Genomic DNA, 18957 nt, shown 5'->3' on the forward strand with positions numbered 1-18957 from the left:
AATTATTATCATATTACTTAACTGTTTAAATATTAAAATTGTTTTTAATAAATGTTTTTAATATTTACTTAAATTTTAATTTATTTTGAAATATTATTTTATAGCATAGTAATAATTTTTTAGTTTTTCCAATTATGAACAGCATGCTTGAATGTTTTTTGGTGAGATTTTTTTTACTTTTACATATTTTATTTCTTAGATAAAATGAATTTTAAATTAAGTTTCATTTGCTTATTTTCATGTATATTTTATTTATGTATAATTGTTTTAGTTATAAATATATTTGTTACTTTAATTGTAATTATAATTTTATAATTTTTTTTTTCAGAATGAATTAAAATTAAGTTGTACAACAGAAGAATATAAAGACGCAGTAAAACTGCTTTTTACATATATTGAAAATATTTTTAAAAACAAAAGCTGTGAAAAGTATAGAAAAATTAGAATAGGTATGCTTGAATTTTCAGTTTTATTTCTTTCACTATCTATTTTATCTATTTTTACTTTTTTCTGCAAGAAACACTTTTTTTTGTATTTGTTTTTATATAGCCAATGAAAAGTTCAACAAAAAAGTGTGGTGTTTTGAATCCTGTAGAACTCTTTTGCTACTGTGTGGATTTGAACAGGTTTTTTTTTTTAAATTTTTTTCAAAATGATCTGGAACACAACACAGTTTGTTTTTATGTAAAGATTGCATTTGAATTCAGTGTTAAAATTTTACTTTGTTTTTTATACTTTTTTTATCCTTTTAGGACAATGAGTTTCTTACTTTACCTGTTAATGTAGATATTACTCAAATACATAACATTTTACTGAATGAATTGAGAGAAATGAATATTTTACAATCAATCCAACCTTTACATGAAAATGCAGAAGAGAAGAAAATTTTAAATATTAGATCAAAAGATGGTTTGTTTTTTAACAAATAAATTTTTTTGCAAACTTAGTTCTTAAAATCTCTATAACTTCTCTGTTTTTTTTGTATAATATTAGATTTTTAAGTCTACAGTATTTGTAAAATCTTGAAGATATGTAAGCACATTGTGTTTCCTTTATAATGTTATAATGTGAAAACATAATTATTTGATTTACTTTTTGGTTTCATTTTTCACTTAATTTACTATGGTGAGGGAAATGCATTCAATTTTATAGCAAGTATCTTTTTTGAAAAAAAAAAAGATAAAGCTTTCAGGTAAAAATGTAAAAACTTTAAAATGCAGGGTTTTATATTCTAGTAAGTTATAGGGTTTCATATTTTAAAGTGATGGCCTCTCAGTACTTGATAAATCAGATATCAGAAAATATTAAATAGATCTATTAAATAGATGCTATAAATATGCCATTTGAAACTAAGATTTATCAAAGATTTAAATAGTATTTTTTAGAAAAAACCCATCAAAATATTATTTTGAATATTTTTTTGGTAAAACCAGGTGAATAGATCCTAATGTTTAAAAGATTGTAAAATTCTTTTGCAGTTAAGTTTTTTTAAGAAAATCCAGAACAAATGTAGGTCAAAGTGTTACCTTTAAATTAACTTTAGAAAAATAAGTTTGATTTTTGAAGTTCACTTTTTAAATCATAGGTTAATTTTTTGTATTTATTTTTCTTCAACAATTCTTGTCATAGATAAAAGTATGTTTCAAGAAGTTAAGCCTGATATGACGTTACTATCTTACCTTGTTGAAATGGGTATCTCAGTTTTTTTAAAAAGTTTGTTATACAATTTATTGTGGTATATAAGTTATGATAATAAAAAAGTTAGTTATGATATTATGCAGAAGGTTGTTTTAAGGTTACGAAAAAAATGTGGCTATAAAAGGATTGATAGCAACCAGCAATATTGGAATTCAACCTGCTATGGACTGGTAAACTGGTCATTTTATATTTTTATTGGCGTAGTCATTAAAGAGAATATAAAACTTAAAAACAAAAACAAAAAGTGCAACTGAACTGAAGTGCAGCTTACTCGTTGAAGTGTTAAGTATATAAAATAGCTGAAGGGTTGAATATATGCAATACCTGAAGGGTAAAGTATATTTAACAACTGAAAATTTGAGTTACATAACTGAAATATGTACATTTTTATTTATTCCAAGCTAAAATACATTTTAAATACTCCTTGATATCTGATTATATGCCAAGTTGCTTAAAAATTGATGTTAATGTAAAAATAGGTTATATATTCTCATTTAGGATAGAATTACATCCTGAGTGCTATCTTAGCACAATTCAAAGTGGTGATAACTCAAACCAAAGCTCAGTGTCTAACACTTCATCTGAGTTTATTGATGGGGTACAGCCTTATAAAGTAGGGAACAGTAGTTTTAATGCATTATTTCTGTTAATTTGATATTTTTTATTCACACCCAGAAAAAGAATTTTTATTTACATCTGACTGCATAATATATCTGACAGAATTTTATTCTAGCACTATTATATCACCGCTTTTTTTTTAATATCTTTTCTCCTTGGTTTAATATTTCTTACTATGCTTTGCACAAGAACATTTTCTAATTTTGTTTACAGGATGTTATCAGTTCTCGATACAGCAAAAGTCTTGATGAAAAGCATAAGTTTCAAGAAAAGCAACGTTTGGAGTTAATAAAGCGAACTAAGTAAGCACAATCCAGTTTACTAATTTTTGTCAGAATATATGATTTTTTAATTAGTTTTATCCTTTTAGAGTGGAGAAAGCAGAAGAAATAAGAGCAAGAAAAAACTTAAAGATGAATTTAGAATCAGAGAAAAAGCAGAAGCTGGAAAAGGTAATGTTGTTGATTTGTTTTTCGTTTTGTTTTTTTTTATTTGCATTATTGAGATCTTAGATAAAATAAAAATCTATTTTCCTGAAGTCCAAATTATTTTTTTGCTTAAAATTAAAAAAATAACCAATGACATGGATTGCTTATTTACAGTTTGAGCAAGAAAAGCTTTTGCGCCATTTTGATGAAAATAAGAAGCAGACTACCGGAGAAACTCAACTTTTGAAATCTATTTCTCATGATGCTGTAATGCTTCGAATAAAGCTACAAAATGGATTAGTAATTTTACCATTCCTTTTTTTTCATTTTTTTGTGAATGTTCTTTTTGTTAAGGGATGATAATTGAGCCTACAGCAGCTTTTTGTTGATTCTTTGATTTTAATTTTTTGATTTTTGTCTTTAATTGTTATTATTGTTACTTTTATTGATTATCTGCTAATTTGAATAATTAGAATATTGATTGGGAAACAAATAGAAATACATCTTTAAAATTTTTATACAAGTGAGAATATTGTTCATTTTTCATCAGCTTATTCTTTTCTTTATGTAAATATTATATGAGCTTTATATTTTTATTTTAAAAAGATTTAAGCTTTGCTTCTGTTTTCTTTATAGTTATGTAAGTGACAAAACCAACATGGCTGTGCATGAATTCGAGGTTGTAATACCTCACCTTAACAAAGTGCTGAGAAATTCTCATGAGATAACTTTGGAGCAAGAAGGTTTTACCTTTTTTATTTGATAATTTTTACTTAATTTAGTAGCCACAGTTGAATTAAAAGAAGGAAATTTTTTCAATGTTGCAGGGCTTTTTTATCCCAATGGTATTGTCGCAATTCAGATGGTTCAAGCAACAACTAGTTCTGGGAATCCATCAGTTGATACAATGACAGATAATAATTGATGACACTACAGTGATACAAGGCAAAAAAAAACTAAAAAAAAATTAAATTTTGGCTGATAACTTTGTAATTATATATACAATTCATACTCTTAATGTATATAATTTAACTGAAAATTCCAATATGTTTATGATTTTGTTTATGTTTTATTTTGAATTTCATTATCTTGTGTGTGTTCTAATGCTCAAAAAATTATACATATTTATTTTTTCACAAAAAATGTTCAAAGTAAAAAATGATGAAGTTTGCTTTATTGAAAATGTCTTCGGTTTTTTCTTCTTTTTTCCTGCTTTCCTTTTGTGGAAGTCTGATATCTGAAGAATATCATTGGCACCTTGATAATCTTGAAAATAAAATTGAGATAAAAAAAGGGCACTTGCAGCAGATTGGGATGCAGCACGATAGTGAAGGGCATGTTGATGTTCTATATGAGTTTCCCAGCACAATTCATTTTTTTGAGAAGTATGTTCTTGCTAGCCAACCAGTTGTTTTCAAAAATGCAGCCAATCATATGCCTGCCTTTAAATTATGGACAGATGAATATTTAAGGTATATTAAATAAAATCTTAAAAAATCATAAACATCTTTTTCATATTATTATAATTGCTCTTTGTATTTTACAGAATATAATTATTTTTTTCTTTAAATAAAATAATAAGTCTAACTTGAAAATAATAAATATTATAAAGAGTAGTTTGCAGATTTTGGAAATGCAGTGATAAAAATGTAAACATACACAAGTCAGTAAAATTTTCTAATTGCTGATGCACAACGGTTAACAACTAGAGTAATCAACAGTAACAATCAGCAGTTTACAAAACATGTTTTTAATTCTATTAGGAAGATGACTATAAAAATCTAAATAATATTTATGATAAATATTTCCCAGCCATAAAGAATCTTGATAAAATAACCTTATAAGGGAAATATTTTGTATCTCGAGTTTGTTATAACAAAGAAAGTTGTAAAAAACAGAGTAGAGTTTCATTAAGATGTTATTTATATCAAGATTTTTCTATATTTATAAATTTACTGTATTTATAAATCTTTTTATAAGATCACATTTTTTAAATAGCTGTAAAAAATTTCATTGTTAATACAAAATTTAAAATGTTAAAAGGGATTTTCTCAAAGTAGCCAAACAAGACAACTTTTTCAAAAAGATTTTTCTGTTTAAAATATTGAATGATGTATGTAGTGAGCTGTATATATACATAATATATATACAGCTCACTACATACATCATTCAATATATATATATATATATATATATATATATATATATATATATATATATATATATATATATATATATATATATATATATATATTCCATCTTTTTTTTCTTCCTTTTTTAAGTGGTTTAAAGGCACAATTTTCTCTCTCCTTGTCAATATTGTTTACTTTTTGCTAGAGTTTACTGATAAATCTGATAGCTTGTAAGTTATTATAAGTATTAAACTATTAAACTTTTTAGATAAGTTTGGAATAATTCGCGGGTTATTGGTTTAGAGGAGCTTAAACAACCATAAAATACTTTATGTAATCCAACATTTCTCCGAATCTTAACAAATTTAGTTGTTTTTTTTGTCAAATAACAAATCATGGTAATAATCAGTAAAATTATCTGTGTGTATCAGTTGTGAAGACTTTACAATAAATCTAAACCTTTTTTAACACTTTTATACAATAATGAGGGAAAAGTGATAACAAAATACAAGTTTATTTCCTGAATAATTTAAATTACATCATAAAATCAATGAAAGATAAAAAAATGAATACATCACATGCAGCTAACCTTTTCTTGTATTTAAAAAATAATGTGTAAAAGTTTAATCATAATGATGAATGATGCAATATTTGTTCATTATTACAATTGCATAATGGTAATTCTCGTTGTTATTTAAATACAAAGATTGAACACAGCTTTTTGCTTTTTGTTTTTCTATTTATTGCACAAAAAAATGATTTGTAAAATTAACATTTGAAATGAAAAATAATTCACAATAAAGATAGAGTCGAAAAGAAATGTAATTTAAATTTGCAGAGCACAACAGTGTTTCAATATTTAGATAAATATTGTTACAAAGAGGACTACTATTCAAATAGCTATTTCTTGTTCAAACTTTATGATAGTAGATGATTAGCAGATGCAAATTATGTTGTATGATGTTTATTCTTTCTTTTAAAATTATTTTAGCTTCAGTAAAAAAAAAATCTCAAAGTTACATATAAAGTACATGTTTACAATATAGTAGTACAAAATGGTTTTATGTAATTATGATATAATTTTATAATAAAACATTAGTATAATGTTTACTATTTAATGTACTATTTAATTTCCAACAAAGCTCAATTTTAAAATTGTTGCAGCTGGATAAGTGAGACTTTTATTTGTTAGAAATGTTTTTGGGGACGTCAAGTGCGCTATAGAAGAAGGCAAGAAAGAGAATCGTTCTGACAATCTTTTAGAATGGACTTTAAAGAGATTCCTTGATCATTATAAAAGTTCTGATGTTTACATGGTCAATAGCCTTCCCGCCACAATGAGAGGTTAGATAAAAAAAAGTTTTTAACTTTTTTAGCTCTTTTTAATTGATTAAACAATATGAATTATAATGGTTTTACAAATTAAAATTAAGAATTTTAGTTTTGTCAGGTTTAATTCGTTTAGTAACAAATATTTTTTTTATTATTATTGGAAAATGATTATTTATTTATTTATTTTTATTTTTTATTTTTTTCACATTTTACAAATATATTTAGAGAAGTTATGTTTTTTCAAAAGCTGATTTGCGGCTGCTTCCAATGGTGTGTTGTGGTGGTTTTGCACATGTCATAAGTGATGTTGTTATGTGGTTTTCAAGCGGAGGAACAAGATCAGTTTTACATTTTGATAACATGGATAACATAAATTGCTTATTTAGTGGCAAAAAAGATCTTTATATGGCACATTGGGTTAAGAAATTTACTTCTTCATAGTGTAAAAAATAGTTTAAATATTTTCAGCATAATGTTCTTACAAATACCCATTATCCACTAAAATTTATTAATGTTTTTTTTTATCAAAGTATTAAAAGTTAGTTAAGCCCTAGATACCTTATGAATACTTATAATTTTTTAATGAAATTCAATCTTGACATGACTAGTTAAAATCAAGTGATAAAACTGGTTTTTACTTCAATGGTATTATTAATGATGCTAAGCGGTGATATATATTTAGGGGTGATTAAAAATATATTTTGGGGTGTTTAGAAATATCGATCTTATTTTGACCTTGATGCTGATGATCTTTCTCACAGTAAAGTTGACGTCGATGCAGTAGATTTGAATAAGTATCCAGGTATAGCTAATGTACCTTGGTGGGAAGCAAAAATGGAAGCCGGCGATTGCTTGTTTATACCTGCAATGTAAGGTTTTGCAATTTTATAATTTTTATTTTAGGTACATGGTAAAAACAGTGTTAACTTGAACAGAACTAAAGTTTCTCGCTGTTTTTTTTTTTATTTTTTTATTTCTCGATGGTTGTTTTGATATCATTTTATAATCTTGAAAAAATGTTAACGCAAGTTCGGTTGTTTTTTCCGCTTCTAAACAAATTTTTGTCGGTGGATGTTTTTATTTTGATTGTTGCTTTTTTTTTTTTTTTTTTTTTTTCTTTGCTTTGTTTATTTTAAAATTGATATTAAGACGAATTTATAAAAATGGCCATCAAGTTTGACGGAGTTGTCATGTAAACATCGTCAGAATATCTTTAAAAATTTAGGTGGTATCACCAAGTTCGTTCGTTTTCCGACAACCAGAGAAATATGGCAGTTAATTTGTGGTTCTATCCTATGAAAAATTTAAATTTTACTGAGTGTAAAATATACAAAGAAAATGTATCTTTCTCTCTCGACAAGTTGATGCTTCGTAATCTCAACAGTATCAAGTAACTTTACAATTAACCTCTGATTTTCTCTGATTGTTTTTTGCAACTCTGAAAGTTGTGAATGTTTTCGAATGTTGTTTTTTTTTTTTTTTTTCTTTTTCTAGGTTTATTTTAAAGCTGGATATGAAAGTAGAGGAGATGTCTCGATTAGAAATGGCAAAAGTGTTACTGGTATGTGTTGTAATACCATAATCAAATGTGCTTGAAGTACATTTTAAATATCCATTTGTAAGTAAACATTAATTAATATGAGAAAATCGCAAGTTTGAAAAGAACGTCGAACAGAGCTAGTGAGAGGGCACCAACTAAAGTTATTTCCTGATTACAGATAATTTCGTTTAAAGTTGCGAGTATCAAGTGCTGTAAACGAATTACTTGTTTCCTTAAATTTCGTTTCAAATGCAAAAAAAGAATGCTTTTGTTCATGGTAATGATTATAGCGACGATAAGAACAAAATAACGGTGATTAAAGTGAGGTTAATGGCGTTAACAGTGATTATAGTAATTATAATGACGTGTAACGGTAGCTATAGTGACGATAGTGGTGTGATAGATGATTATTAACGGAGCTTCTTATTTTTTTTAGAAACATTTTGGAGATCAATTTGATACACAGACAGTGAAATCGGTAGTCTTATGAACTTCATTTTTTATGTTTTTTATTTCTTTCTTACTCTTTTTTTTTGACCTCTTTTTTTACGTGAACATTTGACCTCTTTTTTACGTTAAAATTTCCGACCTCTTTTTTACGTGAAAATTCAAATTTAGTTGAATTTTAAAAAATAAACTTTACCAACGTGACACTTCAAAAAATAATTTTGAAGTATCATGTTGGTAAAGTTTATGAAAAATTTGAAATTGATAAAATCGAAACTTGATAAAATCAATTTTCTGTCGATGTGGTTTTGCCATGTATCAAGTACCAAACTTTTGTTCTTGTCTTGAATTTACATTGGATTTGAATTTACATTGCATTGTGGTTTTATAATTCTCTAGGTTCTGCGTTTAATTGATAAAAATAAAGACAAACTGTATTCAATGGAAGAAGTTGATCTTTTGACAGAAGAAGATTTGAGATACCTTTCTCAATTCTTTCCAGGTTTCATAGGATATGGAGATAGTGTATTGCAAGAAGGCAATAGTGAAGAATCAGTAATTGCTTCTAACGAAAGTGATTTAGATGTGGAAAAGGAAGTTTTGCCAAACGATGAAAAAAATGAGCTTTAATTTTTTAAAGTTTTTTAAAAACTTTATTAACTGTGATTGAAACGATATGAAGATCGATGCCTTAGCTGCATCAGCATTTTAATAACAGTGTAAATCTTTTCAAATTTCTCAGTTTTCTATTACAAAAGCACATTTTCTTTTTTAACATTTTTTACATATATAAGTAACTAAAGTAAATAATTAGATTAAGTTATAACTATTGAAAAAAGTATGTTTTTTGGGAAGAAAAAGTTTGAAATATACAAAAATATGTAAAATTTCTAAAAAGTTACATTGTGCTCTTATTTTTAAACAAAATAAAATTTGTAGTGAAAATTAATGAATATTTTAAACTATGAAGAAAAGAAATGTTTATGATGGTAATCCTAGCATTCTCTTCAATAGCAATTGTCATTATATATTTCATATATTTAATATATATTTGTTGTTGTTAATTATATTTGGTCTTGTGAACTCGAAGAAGTTATGACTGGTTTAACGAGACTAAACTAACAAGTTTCGCAAATTTGTCGAGCAGAGACTGTCAATTATTTTTTTATAAATGTAATAAGGTAATAATTATATTTAATATGATATAAGTTATTATTTTTCATTATTAATGTTTATTACTGTTAGATTTGTAGAGGATGCATATTTCCATTCTAACTTCTTGAAGAAATTAAATCGGCGCAAACTAAATTCCCCGCATACTGTTATTCTTATAGGATTAACTAAATTCCCCACGTAATGTTATTCTTATACGATAAACTAAATTCCCTGCGTAATTTTTTTTTTTTTTCATGACTACAATTTTATTTGCTTTTCATCAGTCTAAGCAAGTTTTAAACTTTTTATCTCGGGCTAAAACTCGTTAAATTAGGTAATCGAGTTGAAAATTTCCTGAAAATTAGATAATCGATTTGAAAAGTTCTTGAAAATTATGATAATCATTTGAAAATATCTTCATGATTAGAAAAATAAGTTGTAAGAGAAAATCACTAATTTTTAATTACTCACTTTTGATTTTTAAACTACGGCAATTTTGTTTAATCAAGGACGTATTAATAGATGGACGTTCAACGCATTGTTTTTTAAAAAAGATATGCGTGTTACGCTATTGTTTAGATAACAAAAGCGAAACAATAGGTGATAATTGCGAAACCGGGGAGTATTTTTATTTTTTTCGACGTCGGAAAAAGATGGTCTCGACTATCCAATAAAAATATTTTTAAAAGTATTTTACTGAGCATTGATACATAAAATGAGTATGACAGAAAACTTTGCTATTAATCAAGATTATTCTTTTTTGCTTGAAAGTATTGATAACCAAATTGAATTAGTTGTGGATGATTTTATTGAGATAGATCTTGAAGAGTTAGCGGAATTGTTATCAGAGGATTTTGAATTGGAGCTCATACCACCAGCAATTCCTACAGAGAAGCTGATTGCAGAAGAAACCAAAATGCTGAAAAAAACAGAAGAACGCTTAATAACTAAATTTACCTGTCTGAAACGTTACAATAAATATCTTAGAGAATCGAATTTTAAAAAGCATGAAAAGAAATGTTAAATTGCCACTAAAGGTGTGCTTATACTCACATGTTGTGGAGCTTAACGCCTAAACAGGTGCTAATTTATATTTGCAAATACTCCCAGATTATGAAAATATTGTAATAACTCTTAATTTTGATTTTAGAAATTATTCAAAACTGTAAATTGTTGTAATGTACTATTGAACTTCCATATAGAAGAATGCAAGTTGTCTTTATTACATTTTTTTACATATACTGGTGTAAGAAAATGTACACAGTTAAAAAATGGCTAGTTAAAGGTAATAGATGATTGACATTTCTCTTTAACCTGGGTTCCATTACAGCCAAGTTAGTATGGTAGATGGTACTAAAATCACAACAGACTTCTAAACATATTAATGAACAACCTTTATGTCTAATAAGTTTTCAAATGTATTGCCTTCTTTCGTTTCAATTATTCCAACATCCTCATTTGATGTGCTTCGGAAATTTTTAAAATCAGAAAATTTATTTCTGATTAGAAAAAAAGATAGTGGAAGTCATTATTACATTTACAGATGTTTATGCATGAAATGCTGGAGAATATAATATTAGCAGATTGAAGATTTAGTTGATCTGGAAGAGATTTGTTAATATTAATGGATAATGGCACTTCACGATTTAAAGCAATTAGACAATACATGCCATTTGATTGGCGATAACTATTGATTTTAACTATTACAAAATAATTTTTGTTATTTTCATTGTAACAGTCAAAACCATGTTTTGATGCAAATGCTTTTGACTGTTGATGAATACTTATCACATGTGCTTTTTTTTTCTTCCAACTCTTGTGAGTTACGTACATAACAGGTTTTTGTGTGTTCAGAAAAAGTGAAGAATTTATCATTCCTCTCAACTTCAAAGCCTTTTTTTGATTTTAAATCTAACCTGTATAAGACAATATAACATGATTTGCATAAATATTCAGGATGAACTTTTTGATAGTCTGAGGTATCCAGCTTGTAAAAGCTAAGAATTGCTTGTTTATAGATAACAACAAGTTTTATTTGATAGTGACTATCCTGCTTTATTATGCAGCCACACTTTCTACATAAATGTTTTAAATATTCCTCATGAAGACTCATTATTTATCCTGTAATGAGATAATAAATATGAATACAAAATTACTTCTTTTGATATAATATCTAGAAAAGGTTAAAAATAAGGCTATACATCACTTGTAGAAGGCTTAAGAATATGCAACTAAAAGTATGGTCTTATCATTTTTATTATTTCTGTTGTTACTATTAGTAACAACAGTAATAATTAAAAAAATAAGATTATTATAACTTAAAGTAGCTCTACATGGCAGTTTAAAAATGCTTAAACAAAAATGCTCATTAAAAATACATACTTTATATATCTTTCCAACTCCTGAAACGAATAGTATTTTATGAACTTTAAGATGCTTTTAGTTATAATACCTTTAGACAAAATGCAGTTTAGGTATCGAAAGTAAGAAATTTTTTAACTAGGTCGTTCACGAAAGAAAAAAATCACAAATTCAAGAGAAAAAAAAAGCGAGGCAAATTAGTTCGACATTTCCGACAAAAATAAGAAATACTCTCTGATTTGAACCTTAAAGTGGGAAGCATAATCTGAGAGTGGGGTGAAAAGAACACTAAAAATATCTTTTTCGACCTTTAAAGTATATCATAGCAGCTTCAATTTAATAAGGAAAATTTGTTTCACTTTACTCTATCCATTCTAGTAAACCAAGCATAGCCTTTTTGCAAAAGCCTAGTTTTAGACGTTAATGTTTAAACACAGCTAAATTTTTATTAAGCAAAGTTCATAGCTCAAATCAACCTTTTTCAGATTTGTGAACTATTCTTGATTAATTTTTTTGTCTTTTATAACCATAAGCTTCTGTAATGCATAATTATAATGGGTTTACTGAGGGAGGTTTTTTGACGGAAATTTGACGGGTTGAAGTCGGAGTATCTGTATCATGAATTTAGAAAATTGACGGTAACAAGCATAGTTTTGGCTAATTGGCGGCACCTTTGATGTATAACAATGCGTTGAACGTCCATCTACTAATACGTCCTTGGTTTAATTTAGCAAGTTCCTTAAATGCGTTTATCACTACACATGTAATAACGGTTATCATGCAATGTCAGCCCCTAAAGTAAGTTTTTACAAAAATTTTCATTGAATCATGGACGTAAAAGAAATGGACGTGCAACTCATTATTTTACATTAAAGAGGCCGCAGAAATCAGCGAGCCATGCGAATTTCCGACAAACTCTAAATTTTCACACGTCAACAAAAAAATCTATCAAAATGGCTGTCCCCAGTTTTAAAACAGAACCTTTGATCACGTGGTAGCAGTTTAAGCTTATGGGATTTATGGGATTTGTTTAATAAGACTGTTCAGGATAATGTAACTACCCAGACAGCCTACGACACTGGGCCAGAATTCCGGCGAATCATCGCACGCCGTGACGACAAGACTAGTAACGGGCCAATACTGGCCCGAGTCTGGCATGCTTCTGGCGAGTAGTCGTACGCCATTGCGATGGCATTTGATATTGGGCCAACAATGGCCCGATTGTGGCGGCTACAGAGTTTTGGCCGAATGTCGTTTTGCCATAACCGCCATTATTTTGAATATTTTCTGCGTCAGCCATTATGATTTTATAGACGCGAAGACAAATGCTTACAAGATATATTTCGCAAATTTCTTGCTTTTGCTGTTGTTTTTTTATTATGTTATTATTACAAAACGTATTGTAATAATAATAGCAAATGTACGTTTGCTATTAAAAAAAATGTTGCTTTTTTTTTAAAACGTATAATTATGTTGTAATTAGAATTGCAATTGCTACATCCTAACTCTTGCAGTAGTAAATACTACTGTAAAAAGTTTAGATGTCGTATGATGTAAATAATGTAAATTTCACTTATGTTAGCACACATCATTACAGTTATTTTATATAAAGGTTAGCTATGTTTTTATATTAAACAGTTTGAATAATATTCATGCAAGATATTGATTTAACAATAAAACAGAAATGGTTAAAGAAAAGGCAATTTAAAGGTTAGAAGATAAAGTTTTAATCACAATAACTGTAAGATAATGAAGTTTTTTAATTAACACCTTTTTTATATTATTTATATATATGTTTGTGTGTGTGAATATATATATATATATATATATATATATATATATATATATATATATATATATATATATATATATATATATATATTTTTTAAATGACGACATCTTGTATGAGAGTTGAATAAATTTAATATATGAACTTCAATAAATACGAATTCTCTCAATACTAATTTTTTATTTTATCTAATAAATTTTCGCTAGATTATTGATACTAGCGAAAATTTATTAGATAAAATAAAAAATTATACTAGATATTAATGGTAATGTCACTTTGTGACATTAATGTTTGTTTGTAATTTAATTTAATAAATAATTTGTAATTAAAGCTGAAGATGCTAGTATCAATAATCTAGCGAAAATTTCTTAGATAAAATAAAAAATTAGTATTGAGAGAATTCATATTTATTGAAGTTCATATATTATATATATATATATATATATATATATATATATATATATATATATATATATATATATATATATATATATATATATATATATATATATAAAGATGATAACAAAATAATGGCATAACAACAACAAAGAAAAGATAATAACAATATATATATATTGTTATTATGTTTATTTTTGGTGTTGTTTTTGCTGTTATTAATTTATCTTTGTTTTTATTATTATATGCTCCTTTATTATTACTTGTCATTAAAATAATCTTATTTAATTTAAGTTAGTTTTAAACTCATTTTAAGTGACCTTGGTTGTAATCTATTGTCATTTACATTATAATCATGAAAGGACTTTGTCAATTGTTACTTTTCTCATTTTAGCAATTCAATATAAGAGTGAACCATCCAAATTAAATCTTTATATATTTTTCCATCTTAACTTCGGGATAATGTATTGTTCTGTTACATATATAGTTAGAGTTATTTTAAAAAGCTTGAAACAAATATTTAATGAAGATATCAGTTGTGAAATATTTAATCTACAAAACTCATTTGGTGAGATAACTGTTACCCCCTCATACATATCTAGAAAAAACAATTTTCCTGCTATAAGTGAAAAAGTTGTAGATAATAATGATTCAGTTTTTGGAACTGTTGTTAATATATTTTCAGATAACAATGTTAATGTTGAAACTGAACTTGGTCATATTTAAATTTTAGTTGTAATAATGATGATGAAATATTCTCATCAGATTTGACTACCCTATTAGCTGATTGGGCTGTTCAGTTTAGTGTTAATCTGACTGCTTTGTCATCTTTAATGTGTATTCTCTGTCTGTTTCATCCTGATTTGCCTATTTAAAAAACTCAACAAATTTTATAGTTGCATATCAAGCAGGTGGTGATTATTTTTGGTGGTGGTGTTTAAAAGTAGCAAAATATCATTTTGGCCAGTTTTGTGTCTTTTGCAAGGTTTTAATTTTAAAAAACCTGTGTGATTTAAGTCTGTTAAGAATCACATTTAGTATCACACTTAGATAAAGTTAAACACATTGCAATTTTAGATGACAGAATACTCAAGTGTGTATTCAACAAGTTGATGATAGTTTTGTTGTTTCACCCTTACTTCACTTGTTATAATTTAATTTGTTGAAATCTGTACTAAGTCTATTTTCTTACATTATTACTGACAAAATCAATATGCTTATTTCATACATAGTTTTATATGAGGTAGTAATTGAAATATTTAACTTATTTAGGTTAATTTTACTTGTGTCTTAAGTAATTTTCTTTCTTATAATAACAGTTTTATAACAACATTGTCTATATTTATGCATTCAATAGCTGCTGAATGGAGAAATTACATTTGGTAAATATAATTGGCATAGAATTGATTCCCATAAATGTTTAATGAATTGTTTTTGATTTCATATTTTATTTGCACTAGGTTTTTGAGATACTTTGGTATTTTTAGTATATATATGTACACTACAATGTAGTCATGAATTTAAGTTAAAGGTTGTAATTTATAACTTTTAAGGTTGTAATTTATTGATACTTGTATTATATTCATTAAATTTTTTTGTCAATGGTCACTCTCCTCATTTTTGGAATGCACTATAACTATATGTGTATATATATGTATGTATATGCAATAAAATGCACATTAACCTATTGTTAAAATAAGCAGTTTCATTAATTTTTTCTTCTTAATTTTAGTTTTCAGGGTCTTCATTGACATTCAATCGATGTTCATCTGTCAGACGGATTCTGAAGTGAGTGAAGGAACACTTCATTGCACTGGTTAGTAGTAATATGCTTAGAATTTATACTTTCAGTTATTTTAAGTTATTTTTGTAAATGTTTATTTTTATTTTACTAGAATTTTAAGAATGAATTTTCTAAGAGATCCTGATTTTTACAGCTGTTAAAAAAGAGCTGGTTATTTCAGTGGAAAACTTGAAGAAGAAAAAGATTTTATTGGGTAAGAAGAAATCTTTATTTTTATTTAATATATATTTATTTGTATGTGTTCAATTGTTATATTTATAATTTTGTCAAGTTAAAGTTTGTATTTAGGTGCTGTAAAACTAAATCATTTAAACTCGGGAGCATCAAGCGAAGAGTTTGAGCGTTGGCTGAAGAGTATTTTCAGCTTTCAGGAGATCGAAATGGTGGACGAAAGGCTTGAGAAGAACGAAAAAACCCGTTTGATAAATAGCACTATTTCAATCTATCAATAATATCTGTACTATTTAAAATTATTTTTGTCAATTTGAACTGGAATAAATATCAAAAAATATTTACTTTTGTATTTGCTTTTTGTGCGATATCACATTAGAAATGGCTAATAATAGTGCGTTAGTGAATGTATATTGGTTAAAAGTAACGGGTCAGTGCTGGCATACGATCACGGACGAATGCTGGAAAATGATCCCGGGCCAGTGCTGGCTAGCGATGCTGGGCCATTGGCCGTTTTGACATTGGGCCGTGATCAGTTGCCGGCATCGCGTTGCTGTGGCAAGCGGAACTGGGCCAGCATTGGGCCTCTAACGGGAGGCTGTCTGGAACTGTAATGGAAATAATTTATTTGAAAAAAAACATCCACCAGTAGCACTTTTTGCATTTTCGAAAGCACCGTAATAAATACAGCCGTAACTAAGATTTTAAAAATATTTGGTCGATTTTACGAAATCAAAACGCAAATTGCAATTGCAACGTCTTTGCACAAAATATTGATTATGCGCAAGCGTGTGCTCTGGGTAAATCGACTGATCTCTATAATAACTGGATAGCGCATCTCTAATATTAAAATTGACGCCAAAATCGCCATATTGGAAAGCCTCAGAACGCTGAAATCTAATAAGCGTATTAAGGCGTTAAGCCGAAAAACAGAACTTAAAGCTTACGGGATTTAAATTTTTGGGGCTTTCCAATATGGCGATTTTGGCGTCAAAAAATGAGAAGTTTTGCTCAGAGTTGCGCTATCCGGTTATTATAGAGATCAGTGGGGTAAATTCCCTACTCTTGTTTTAAAGTTCTAGGTCGGACGTGAAAATTAAAATTTTGGCGTTGTGTTGAAAACGTGAAGTAATTTTAAAAACGTTAACATTTTACATAATTTTTACACGTTTTCATACCGTGTAGTTTTAATAGTAATTTTCGTAACGATATTTCAACTAAAAACGGCTACGACGACGACGACGTAAATGTTACGATAAAATCATAACATTTACGTTCTCGTCGCAGTTGGCGTTTCGATTTCGTAAAGTCAGTATTTAGTCGACTTACAAAAATCAAAATTGGTTTAAACGAGAGGGAAATATGGTTTTCATAATAATTGTGATTCGGGATTTAAGTTTTACATAATGTAAAACTTTAAATTTGTTTACGTGATATCAAATAATTTTTATAATAAACAACGGTGATTGGAGCCTGGGAACAATATTAACCAGAAAATCGGGTAGTATAAAATAGTATCTTAACTAGATCGAAATTTATCGGAGAAAATTTAAATATATAAAACTTTCTTTTCTTTTAAAAATTACGATCTTGTTAAGTTGACAACGGCCCCCTGTTTGTGGGGGATGCCATCTTCACGTGGTTACAACATTTCAACGTTAAAAGATTTATTCACTAAATAAGAACTCAACAGATGAGTTTTAGTCTAGTTTATCGTAGTAAACTTTTTTTAATGTCTTCTCCTTCCCTTTCTCCCACACAGCACACAGTTGGACCCTAATTTTACAGTGATATTATTCTCAGGCTCTGATCACCGTGATATTTTCTAAATCATTTTTGCCCAAAATCCTGAACCCACTTGTTTAAAACAATTTTCCTTTTTTACGTCGACAGAATTCGTTGTCTTAAGCACGTATGCTCCCAAACGAAGACTTGTCCCTCACCTAGCTTTCCCTTCTCTGTATCCTCTGTAAACAAATTTCCTTTAACATTATTTTTCTTCAATCAATGTTTCGTATAACTTTTTGTAAAAATTTATTTTATTTACAAAAAAAAACACATTCTTTACCAGAAAAAAAAAACATTACAAAAACGAACGTATTAAAAAACGACGAAAGAACAAAAAATCTTCAACATTTTGTTGTAAAGTACGTTGCAATTCTTGTATTTATAGTTTGAATGTATACACTTCGAACGCTAATGTTTATATTTGACAAGCAAATGTTCAATCCAGAAAAGTTTCCCAAAATAGGAACCTCCGATCTAAAAATCAAGTATAATGCATCATCTTTGCTTGACATTCTGCCGCCATCTTTTTAGCTATTTGCCAACATTCTAGGTACGAGTATGTAAGATATATCTGCCACTATCATTGCACTAACGTTGGGAAATTCATTGACTTATATATTGAAACCAATTAACGGTAATATTTGAAGGAAACAAAACGGCGACCAAAATAATACAAAGTAGAAAATAGTATTTGAAACAAGCTGCTCTTAGGAATCCAATACAATGTTTTTGAAGTCAGTAATTCTTTTTTATCGGAATAATTTGGAAAAGCTTGGATTACGTAAAAAACTGGGACGATGAAACCAAAAATTAAAGCCCATAAATAAATCTCAACGAATCTATTTCGATTCTTCCAGTCCACACCGCAAAAAGTACCTTAGCCATACTCGATATAAAATCTGAATGACAAAAAGAGGTAACACTGCCCACATAAAACTAGCTGCCCAACACGACACAATGCGTACCACGGATGAAAAATAAGATGGTGTTGTCTTCGTCGTAAATTAGTAGATCAACAAAGTGGTAAAATACCAAGCACAAATATCGCTGTAAACCCTTCTATTTGACATGGATAGTTATGTAGCCTCATGATAGTATTTATGAATACAAAAGTCGTGGTAAATATTGTTTGTCCATAGAAACTAAAGTAAAATAAGCAACGTACGGTTTATTTTTGATGCAAATGAAGCACTGTTTGTTTGTGTCAGTAATTTTCCAAGGCGTTAAAAAACCTACAAATTTCTTTGATCGAACCTAATAAAACCGTACCAAATAATAAAGTCAAGATATTCGTTTTT

At 27.6% G+C, this 18957-nt stretch overlaps 2 protein-coding genes and 1 long non-coding RNA gene across 8 annotated transcripts; all 3 read left to right on the top strand.

Annotated features, from left to right (window-relative positions):
• Window positions 1-13: 13 nt before the first annotated feature.
• LOC145187433 (uncharacterized) lies at window positions 14-3800 on the top strand. 2 transcript variants are annotated; one of them, XM_090081458.1, is made up of 13 exons: window positions 14-161; window positions 329-449; window positions 550-626; window positions 753-909; window positions 1630-1692; window positions 1796-1868; window positions 2197-2311; window positions 2530-2618; window positions 2687-2768; window positions 2919-3044; window positions 3218-3267; window positions 3381-3487; window positions 3572-3800. In XM_090081458.1, the coding sequence occupies exons 1-13, from the start codon at window positions 135-137 to the stop codon at window positions 3667-3669; spliced, it is 1185 nt and encodes a 394-aa protein (XP_089937584.1). In that variant the 5' UTR covers window positions 14-134; the 3' UTR covers window positions 3670-3800. The 2 variants fall into 2 exon arrangements, 1 of the variants encoding a protein (XP_089937584.1); XR_016450631.1 differs by lacking the exon at window positions 3218-3267.
• A 102-nt stretch (window positions 3801-3902) lies between these two features.
• On the top strand, window positions 3903-9185 carry LOC145187432 (lysine-specific demethylase 8-like). 2 transcript variants are annotated; one of them, XM_090081441.1, is made up of 8 exons: window positions 3903-4216; window positions 6069-6220; window positions 6456-6625; window positions 6923-7077; window positions 7434-7598; window positions 7703-7769; window positions 8185-8226; window positions 8595-9185. In XM_090081441.1, the coding sequence occupies exons 1-8, from the start codon at window positions 3903-3905 to the stop codon at window positions 8823-8825; spliced, it is 1296 nt and encodes a 431-aa protein (XP_089937567.1). In that variant the 3' UTR covers window positions 8826-9185. The 2 variants fall into 2 exon arrangements, with proteins under 2 accessions (XP_089937567.1, XP_089937574.1); XM_090081448.1 differs by lacking the exon at window positions 3903-4216 and having other exon boundaries at window positions 6434-6625.
• A 4921-nt stretch (window positions 9186-14106) lies between these two features.
• Window positions 14107-16322, top strand: LOC149893002 (uncharacterized). 4 transcript variants are annotated; one of them, XR_016449380.1, is made up of 4 exons: window positions 14107-15427; window positions 15629-15712; window positions 15834-15893; window positions 15989-16319. It is a non-coding gene; the product is annotated as an uncharacterized LOC149893002 (long non-coding RNA). The 4 variants fall into 4 exon arrangements; XR_016449383.1 differs by lacking the exon at window positions 14107-15427 and having other exon boundaries at window positions 15683-15712; window positions 15792-15893; window positions 15978-16322; XR_016449381.1 differs by lacking the exon at window positions 14107-15427 and having other exon boundaries at window positions 15683-15712; window positions 15792-15893; window positions 15989-16152.
• Window positions 16323-18957: the final 2635 nt, after the last annotated feature.

The sequence above is a fragment of the Hydra viridissima genome, unplaced genomic scaffold (genome assembly GCF_058129835.1).
Source record: "Hydra viridissima isolate aposymbiotic clone 2 unplaced genomic scaffold, HvirCarnegie_v1 scaffold_1, whole genome shotgun sequence".
In the NCBI taxonomy this organism is placed as follows: Eukaryota; Metazoa; Cnidaria; class Hydrozoa; order Anthoathecata; family Hydridae; genus Hydra; species Hydra viridissima.